The sequence below is a fragment of the Alosa sapidissima genome, chromosome 9, assembly GCF_018492685.1.
Source record: "Alosa sapidissima isolate fAloSap1 chromosome 9, fAloSap1.pri, whole genome shotgun sequence".
Classification (NCBI taxonomy): Eukaryota; Metazoa; Chordata; class Actinopteri; order Clupeiformes; family Clupeidae; genus Alosa; species Alosa sapidissima.
This window is the reverse complement of record NC_055965.1, coordinates 35044191-35054190: the sequence shown is the minus strand read 5'-3', so window position 1 is coordinate 35054190 and position 10000 is coordinate 35044191. Positions and strand designations below refer to the sequence as shown.

The 10000-nt window shown below is 40.7% G+C and overlaps 2 protein-coding genes and 1 long non-coding RNA gene across 13 annotated transcripts in view; 2 read left to right on the top strand and 1 right to left on the bottom strand.

Annotated features, from left to right (window-relative positions):
• The window catches only part of LOC121718788 (NACHT, LRR and PYD domains-containing protein 3-like), a 1510793-nt gene that overhangs the window by 721214 nt on the left and 779579 nt on the right, over positions 1-10000 (top strand). The window lies entirely within an intron of this gene.
• The window catches only part of LOC121719082, a 530903-nt gene that overhangs the window by 131077 nt on the left and 389826 nt on the right, over positions 1-10000 (bottom strand). The window lies entirely within an intron of this gene.
• LOC121718815 (zinc finger BED domain-containing protein 4-like) overlaps positions 6371-10000 on the top strand; it is a 55423-nt gene continuing 51793 nt past the window's right edge. The window contains exons 1-4 of one of the 2 annotated variants that reach the window (XM_042104087.1): positions 6371-6479; positions 6620-6764; positions 7796-7891; positions 8040-8114. In XM_042104087.1, the coding sequence (XP_041960021.1) occupies positions 6663-6764; positions 7796-7891; positions 8040-8114 (273 nt within the window). In that variant the 5' untranslated portion in view covers positions 6371-6479; positions 6620-6662. Of the gene's footprint in view, positions 6765-7795; positions 7892-8039; positions 8115-10000 lie in introns of both variants that reach the window. The other variant, XM_042104088.1, reaches the window with a different exon arrangement.

Genomic DNA, 10000 nt, shown 5'->3' with positions numbered 1-10000 from the left:
ACTCCAGTGCGGCAAGTCGTACACGTAGAAGCCTGACCGTGCACGAGCGCACGCACACCGGCAAACCTTCTCTTTTGCTTGAGACTTTAGAGATGTGGTATCATGACAGGGTGGTTTGACCTTGAGACTTTAGAGATGTGGTATCATGACAGGGTGGTTTGACCTTGAGACTTTAGAGATGTGGTATCATGACAGGGTGGTTTGACCTTGTGTTCACAGACAAACATATACAGACAAAACTGCACATGTACACTACCGGTCAAAAGACTCTTTGACTGTTGTAGAAAGGAAATGGCTGATCTTTAATGCAATATCTACATTGCTCATTATCAGCAACCATTCATCCAATGTTCCAAAGGCACATTCTGTTTACTAATCTGATATCATTTTAAAAGGCTAACTAAGAGAACCCGTTTGCAATTATGTAAGCACATAATGTAATCTGAAAACTGCTGCCCTGATTAAAAAACAATACAACTGATCTCGCGTCTGCTACTAATAGTCCACATCTGACACTTCGGCACCAAGTCATTGTCGTTAACAAACTGAACGTTTTCAGACTAAAACAAATGACGTTATCAAGCCAGGCATAGGCTACTTGATACCCTAATGAAAATAACATTAACCACCTCAAGAGATTGTTTAGCTGTAACTGTTGCTAGCTAGCTAAAGTTTATTCTAATAGAGGATATCTGCACATACAATCATGTTCAATCCTTCTGCCAACATTAACGTAACTTAACTGACTCAGTGTCAACCTCTGACGTTGATCCCTGTCTTTTCCACGATGATAGAACAATATTGAAAGAACATTTACCACAGTAAACTCAAATCCTGCTTCATTTACAGCCAGCCAGCATAAATGGTATTAAATGGTGATCAGTCTAATTTAGGCTACAGCAGCCTGCATCAATGACCATTAAATATCTCGCCAGACTGGAAAACACATAGCCCAGTGTTAGGCTGGAAAACACATAGCCCAGTGTTAGGCTGGAAAACACATAGCCCAGTGTTAGGCTGGAAAACACATAGCCCAGTGTTAGGCTGGAAAACACATAGCCCAGTGTTAGGCTGCAGTGTTAGGCTGGAAAACACATAGCCCAGTGTTAGGCTGCAGTGTTAGGCTGGAAAACACATAGCCCAGTGTTAGGCTGGAAAACACATAGCCCAGTGTTAGGCTGCAGTGTTAGGCTGGAAAACACATAGCCCAGTGTTAGGCTGGAAAACACATAGCCCAGTGTTAGGCTGCAGTGTTAGGCTGGAAAACACATAGCCCAGTGTTAGGCTGGAAAACACATAGCCCAGTGTTAGGCTGCAGTGTTAGGCTGGAAAACACATAGCCCAGTGTTAGGCTGGAAAACACATAGCCCAGTGTTAGGCTGGAAAACACATAGCCCAGTGTTAGGCTGCAGTGTTAGGCTGGAAAACACATAGCCCAGTGTTAGGCTGCAGTGTTAGGCTGGAAAACACATAGCCCAGTGTTAGGCTGCAGTGTTAGGCTGGAAAACACATAGCCCAGTGTTAGGCTGGAAAACACATAGCCCAGTGTTAGGCTGGAAAACACATAGCCCAGTGTTAGGCTGCAGTGTTAGGCTGGAAAACACATAGCCCAGTGTTAGGCTGGATTTTCAGTGGCAACATTTTTACATGATCAGTAATCGTCACGACATTCAGGCTAACATTGTAAAAGCACAACAGCCGCAAAACGTCATAGTGGAAAATTGTTTTCTGAAAGTCATGACTAACAGTGTTTCCCACAGAATTGGATTTTATTTGTGGTGGGAGCTGGCTTGGGTAACCTTATGCAAGGTTTCTATGTGCCAACAACAATCCTTCAACAACTCAATGTTTTATTAAATGTACATGCAGAAGAAGGGCAGCAGGTCTGTTATGAGAGAGAGCGGGGCAGGGCCTATTAGCTGGTTTGATTTGCATTGAGCTCAATGAGCATAAATATAAAACCATGCCAAGCTCTAGGTATGGTTAAGGGTATGTGATGATGTGGGGCTATTTTAATTACAAAGGCCAAGGGAACTTTATCAGGGTGCACAGTATCCTGGACCCATGAAATAACTAGCCTTTAAAAATAAAGATCTGCTTGCCTCTATGGGAATTTAACATAGGGATGCCAATGCTTATGACCCCTGTATTTTAAAGAGAATATTTATTTTATTCATTCACAAAAAAAAATGGTGTCCTTAAAGGTTGGATATTTCCTAATTTCTTTTTACTTTTTACTTACTTGCATTAAGATCAATTTCCAAAAGATTCTATATTCCTCTTTTTGGTCAGCTTTAGCAGAGGTGACAATTATTGTGGAGAGTACTGTACATGCAAAGGAGAGCAGGGCAGAACGAGGCTCAATGAAAGACTGCGTGTGTGATTTATACTGACAGTACCCTCTGGAAGTTAACCGTTCGCCGCCATCTTGAATTTATTTAATTCTTTTTGGAATCTGATCCCTTATCATACCTGTTCATTAGTACTCGTTGTGAAAAGCACAGCACAATGAAAGGATTTTAGTACTGTGAAAAGGGATTTCATTGAAAGCATCGACTGCTTCATATTGGCATGTGCACAATAGTACTAGAGTAATACAACAGTATTAAAGGTCGTATCAGCGATGACGGGGTAACGTCACTTCTATTGACGTTCAAACAAAACAGTGTTAGCTCGCTACTCCCTCCCCCTCTCTCATGCAATTGAAACTCCTGAATGCGCATCTCGTTGGTTATTGGTTGCAACACTTTATTTTGCCTTTGAGTGGTTGGCAACACTCGTTGTTAGCAATTGTTTTTGTGTGCAGATCTCGGTTGCCTAGGTTGCTTACAGAGACGCGTTTTTTTGACGGCCTGCTTATGGGGCGGGCAGCTAGCGGATCGTTAGAAAAGATTAGATGAATGTGATCATTTATGTTTGGGTCTTTTTTTTAGGCCTGCAATCGCTGATACAACCTTATATGATTACCAGCTCTTGGCCTATAGATTGCAGGTCTACATTTCCCATTGGGGGGGGGGGGTCTTTTAGGCTCAAGATTTTTTCCCCTTTAAGCCCTGCAAGTGTCCTTTACAAGACTTACGCAACAGTGTTTGAATGGCACCAACTTACTCTAGCAACCAATATGACCACTATGATTACCCTAGCAACTATCTAATTTCCCCTAGCAACACCCTACCAATCACAACATTAATGTCAATTAGCAACCACCATAGCAATCAACATTATTACCCTAGCAACAAGCATAGCAACTGCTTTATTAGGCATAGCAACCACCATGTCTACCCTAGCAATAATCTCGGTGCTTGCATTATCTGTATCTATTACTGATATCACCTATCATTCTAATTTTGCATCTTAAAGGCTCACTGATTTAGTTAGAACCTAGTGGGTCATTGTATTAATTGTAATTCCTTATCTGCACTTGTTTATATGTCATCGTTCAATTGTAATTGTAAATGCCAAATGTGATTCAAATGTAATGTTTGACTGGATTTGTTTTAGAACACAGAACTGAAGTCTGAAACATCAGGATATACTGAGCCAACACCGCTGCCTAAGCCAGTAAAGGAGATAAAACAAGAAGAGTTTGATGATTTCCTACCAGAATACCTGTTTGCCGTTAAGAAAGTAAAAGAAAACCCCAGGGTTGACTGTGACGAACAGTCTACATTGGTGGAAATTGAACAGAAAGAACTATCTGATTCAAGAGAAGGTGGCCACAAAGACTCTTCTCTTACAAGTAAGTTACTAATTGTGGAATTCTTTAATAAAAAAGTCATTACAGTAATATATTTTATTATATTTCTTTGAATTATGTTTTAAAATGTTTTCTTGTCCTTTTGTTGCAAATGATCAAGAAGTCAACACACAGGAGACAAAAGAACAACCCCATCATGGAGAAAAGCTCTATCCATGTCCTCAGTGCGGGAAGACCTTCACTAGAATGAATCATCTCAAGACTCACCAGAGGATACATACTGGGGAAAAGCCATATCAGTGCAGTGACTGTGGGAAGGCCTTTAGTCAAATATCCAATCTCAAGGCACACCAGAGGATCCACACAGGAGAAAAGTCATATGAGTGCCCTACATGTGGAAAGACTTTCAGGACTAAGTCAGAGGTCACCAGACATAAACGCATGCATACAGGAGAAAAGCCATATCCGTGCACTACATGTGGGAAGAGTTTCAGTCGTAGCTCACATCTCATTGTACATCAAGAAGTTCACACCGGAGTAAAGCCATATCAGTGTTCTACATGTGGGAAGAGTTTCCATCGTAGCTCACAACTTAAGACCCATCAGAAAGTGCACATTTGAATCAAGCAGGACAAATGCTGAATTGACAAAGAGTGTTTACCTAGGAACCAGAACTCAGGGTGAACCAGAGTGCACATGCACGCAATTAAGAGACGATCATCATCATCATCTGATCTTACAAAACATAATTTCTTGAATTCGCCAGAATTGATTGGAAGAAAAGACTTGCTGGTTAAAACTATGACACTCATATTCAGATCAAATCAGATGCTAAAATTACTTTAACCTTCATCATGAGAGTTACTTTGAGTGTGGAAATGTTATTCTATCACTGTAAATAAATGTCTTCAACACTGCATTTACTACCTCAATGACAAGCAGAGGAGGCTTCTATTTAGACCAGTGGTTCTCAAATGGTGGTATGCGTACCCCTGGGGGTGCGTGAAGGCACTTCAGGGGGTACGTGAGATTTTAAAATATACATATATTTAAAAAGTAGAATCCATGCAAAAATACTTTAAAAACAATTATTTAATAAATATTTCAGGAAAATATAAGTTCATAAAATGAATTTTATATTTCAGTAGGCTATTCAATTTCATTATCCTAAAAACTCAAGAGTCCCCCCATACCAGGATGGTTCAACCCAATCTGTCAAATGCCACCCTATCACCTATCAATCACTGTCAAAACTCAAAAGATGGAGTCGTGGTTGAAGCCTAGCGGTAATTCGCGCAGGTTAGGGGGTACTTGGCTGAAAAAAAAGGGGGGGTGGGGGGTACAGGGGGTACATCACTGGAAAAAAACCCCACGGGTTTAGACTCTAGTGCATGGCGGGAAACTCGTTATTATTTACGCGCAAAGTTTGTTTTCGTATTTTACACGTCTCTTTTTTTAAACAATGTGCCAAGGGGTGTGGTAATTAACAACCTAAGGCGTGGTCTGGCACATTGTTTAAAAATCGCTATCGTACACTATCTAAAACACATTACGCCACCTGACCTAAAGAAACCTGGTCAGAAGTCCATGGCGAGTTGTTTATATCTTATTTTAAGAGCGCAGTGATATGGGCGGGTGCCCAACGCACCATCCTATCATCCATGAACGCGCACCATCCGTCCAACGTTTGATAATGAAAACACTCCCAATGTGGACTGCTCAGTCCTGTCCTGTGGGGGGTATACTATGAAGCACGTAACATATAGACATATATATATATGTTACGTGCTTCGTAGTGTGTAATATATATAACATATATAAAAAACTCCCAATGTGGACTGCTCAGTCCTGTCCTGTGGGGGGTATACTACAAAGCACGTAACATATAGACATATATATATATGTTACGTGCTTCGTAGTGTGTAATATATATAACATATATAAAAAACTCCCAATGTGGACTGCTCAGTCCTGTCCTGCTCAGTGCCGCACACACATCCGTGGTGGAGAGTGTGAGGGCCTGGTGATCTGCAGAGACCGCAGCCTTTTGATGGCCACCTCCTTGTCGTCATAGCGGCCATAGAAGTGGTTCAGCTCATCAGGCATTTTGCAACATTCTATTCATATTTATGTACCAGCATGTCAAATTTGAGTGCCTACATGGTTTAGTTCTTGAGCTTTGGGCTTGTGAACTTTGACAAAAAAAAAAGAGGCCTTAAACAAAATTGAGAATGTCTCAATATTACATCACCCACAAATCCATATGCGATCCACAAATTCGATGCACAAATTGCAGAATCCCACGCCTCCCAGGCTCCCACACACAAAGCCAAACATATTTAGGCAAATGTCAAAAATAGCTTATTTTACACACATGCATATTTGTAGGCTACAAATTACTTTATATATTTGTCATATTTGTGTATACAAATACACGTTTTTTTGTGCATATCTTTTCGAGTATGTATAACGTCTAGCTAAAGTTGCAAAATTACGAGAAAGACACTCAAAAGAACTGTGTTTTTCCTGTCATTGAATCACATCACCTTACTTTGCAAAGATGTCATCACATCACCGAACATTTGTGTCCATACAGAATGCAGTGCCTTGTGTATCAGAAAAATCTGATTTATCATCCCGTACGCGAGAGGGCGGTACAACTGTAAGCGCGACCGAATCTTTCGTCATTCGGTGAAGCAGGGTGCACGATCTGAGTGAGGAAGAACATCATAACAAATCACACGCGTATTACGATTTACAATTTTCAAACTACTATATGCAGGTAAAGTTAGATAAACCAGTATCCTATTGTTGTTAATGACTCATGCCAAACGACGAGTGTACAGCTATGTGGAAGGATTTTTTTTTTACATCATAAGAAAGGTTGACGAGAATCGATAGCCTATTTTTGTGCTCTTGCAGGTTTCCCTTTTTCCATTTTAAAATCCATAGGCTGCAAAGCACCATGCAAAAACAGGAAGAAGACACGCTGCAGAGCTTTCCTTCTTGTATTGTGGGCTTGAAGTCGCAACACACTACGAGACACCGGAGAGATGTCAACACGAATGTGAGTTGGAGTTAGCTTTCATTAGACTACGTCAAGCTGTCGGGTTTTCCCGTCGACAATGTCCCAGCTCGTAAGAGCCCACCGGACCACGTAGCCTGCGTTTCATCCGCCTGGGTATTTTGGTGTCCCGACTACACCAACTGGCGTCTGCTCGTTCGTGCGCCACAGGAGCAACAGATCTGATCACAGACATTCGCAAAACATATTGACACTTTCCAGTGGCATTCCACATAATGTCGTGAGTGAGCACTACAATACAGCCACTCGGGTCATGTTAACATAAACATTTTATATTTCTGCAAATATCAACCTAGATTCAAACCTGAAACAGCGAAACAGATCCACCAAACCGTGGTTAAGTTAGCTTGAAATTAGATATTCGCCAGAAATTCAAGTCTCTATCTCAATCAACGCTGAACAAACTACTCACAAAGTGTGATGTTCATATTTGTATTTAGGTGTGAAAATATATTAACTGTAATTAAATGCAATAAAAGGCAAAATTGTTGCAATTAAGATCATATTCATGCATCCCAAGGTACAACCGCGTCTCTCTTCCCATGCTTTCTGCCTTTTCGTCGGGCAGCTTTTCAAAGTAAAAGTCACGACGCAGCACATGGTAACTGATAGATAAACAGAGGAAAATATTAAATAAGCCAGAGTTGAAAACTTCTGGGAAAACATACTACAATTGTAAAAATAATATAACATAAATTAGATGCATTGTAGATAATACTACTATACTAATGTCATTGAATTAGATTGATAATGCCCTTGATCTAAAACAACTGGTTTCACTGGCCTGTTCTGTCCTCACAGTCATAGGAAAAACATGGCCGACCTGACCACTGATGAGCAGTGGGGTATCATACCTCCCTCCATATGCTTTAGATCCTTGTATTTTAGGTTGTGGATGTATTATTAGCATGTTTTTTATCCGAATCTGAACAATTATTTAATTGTTGAATAAGTCTCTCTCTTCTCTCTCTCTCTCTCTCTCTCTCTCTCTCTCTCTCTCTCTCTCTGTGTAGAAGGGTGACATTACCCAGCATATTGATACGCTGGATCACAAGCAAGCCTGCATGGACCTGGAGAACGCTACTCAAGTCATCATACAAGTATTACAGGTAACACACACAGACACACTTTAATGAGCACACATTTGCACAATCACTAGCAGGTAAAACACACACACACACACACACACACACACACACTAGTCAAGAGACTGTTGAAGTGTATTTAATAAATGCTCCAATATAACTGTTAACACAGACCACTCAGATGAGACACAAGCAAGCCTGCATCAACCTGGAGAAGGCTACTCAAGTCATCACACAAGCATTACAGGTAACACACACACACACACACACACACACAAGCATTACAGGTAACACACACACACACACACACACACACACACACACACACAAGCATTACAGGGAACACACACACACATACACACACACACACACACACACACACACACACACAAATCACACAGGCCATTAAGTCACATTATGCTGTATTACTGACTGCTGACAATTGTACTCTGTAGAAAGTGTTGTAGAAGTGTATACTTCACAAGAGCTAGATGGACGTTGTTGTATGCCTATTTTGTAAGAGGTAGTGTGAATCATAAAAGGGCCTCCCCGGGCATTACAATTCTGGCTGTTAAATAGCCGACACAATTTTAGAGCAGTTTTGGGATGGACAGAAACAGGGCCCGTTTTGGTAGCTTCTTTCTGACTCCCGTGACGTGAACACTGGCTACCTGCAACTGCATGAAAACTAGCTTTCGGTTAACGGAGATGCAGATCATCTGCCTAATTAATTTCTTTGCGTAACAGGTCACATTCTACGTTCATTTCAGCGAGGTGAGTGAAATATAGCCTAAATGTTTTTTTTAAGCTGCCATCGCCATAGGCCAGTGTTTCTCAAACTTTTTCAGACCAAGGACCACTTAATCAATAAAAATAGCCTCACGGACCACCTAGCTAAAAAAAAAAAAGTAGACCTACTTCAACAGTAAATTACACAATAGGCCTACTCACTGATTGTCTTTGCACCTTGCTTATTGTGTCAGAGAATTTATATGATTTAAACTGCCATGCCTTATATAGGCAGTGTTGCAGAAATGTTTGGATTTACATACAACTTGGTTCAATATTGCAAACAACTCATCTATATTATATTTTACCACGTCTGCTCACGGACCACTTGGGCTAGCTTGCGGACCACCAGTGGTCCCCGGACCACACTTTGAGAAACACTGCCATAGGCTACTATTTGCTACGATATTCACCTGTTAGAAATAGAACAAGTTGCTATTTCCTTTTTTTTTTTCGTGCAGTGGATTAGGCTGTCAAATCGCTTGTTTGAACAGTAACAGTAATCCACTTCATTCGTGGTTTTAAATATAGTTGTTTCTGGCCTACCCACACGAGGTTCAGTTTGTCAGTTTCACTTGCGCAGACACGTAGGCCTACATTGACACTCTATATGGACACTCTACTAGGCAATTTAATGTTATGCTTCTATATGCTATATCTTGATCAGGAAAACGTTTAGTTTATTTTTCTTTCGATCCGATAATAGCCTTCTGCAAATTAACAGACAGAAGCACGGCAGGGCACGCCGCAAATGAAAATGAATGAATGGAACCTCGCTTCTCGCGTCAGTCAGGAAAAACACTGTTCACCAAGTCACGATGATCAGCTATCCAGCAGCAGTGTGTGATGTGTAGCCTAGGCTGAGTGTAATCTTAGGTAATGTCATGTCATGTCATGTATGAGAACTAATATTGCCTGGCAATACTACATTGAAATGGCGACGGCCATGTCTCCAGGCATTTTGGTGTTAAAGTTAACGTTAGTTTGCTTTGCATATGAACATGACATGACTTGCGATGTATGACAATGACGAAGCAGTAGCCTAACATTCCCTTGCACTAAAACAATTATTACAAATAATTTAGATATTAAAATCATATAGCAAATTATAGCCTAATGACATACTACAATTATAGCTACAATTATAGCCTTATGATATATTACAAAAAAAGTCAAGTCATCGACGAGTCTGAGTCCAAGTTCAAATGACTCGGACTCAAGTACTACAACACATGGGTAACACTGTGTAACACACACACACACACACACACAAGTATTACAGGTAACACACACACACACGCACACACACAAGCATTACAGGTAAAACACACACACACAAGCATT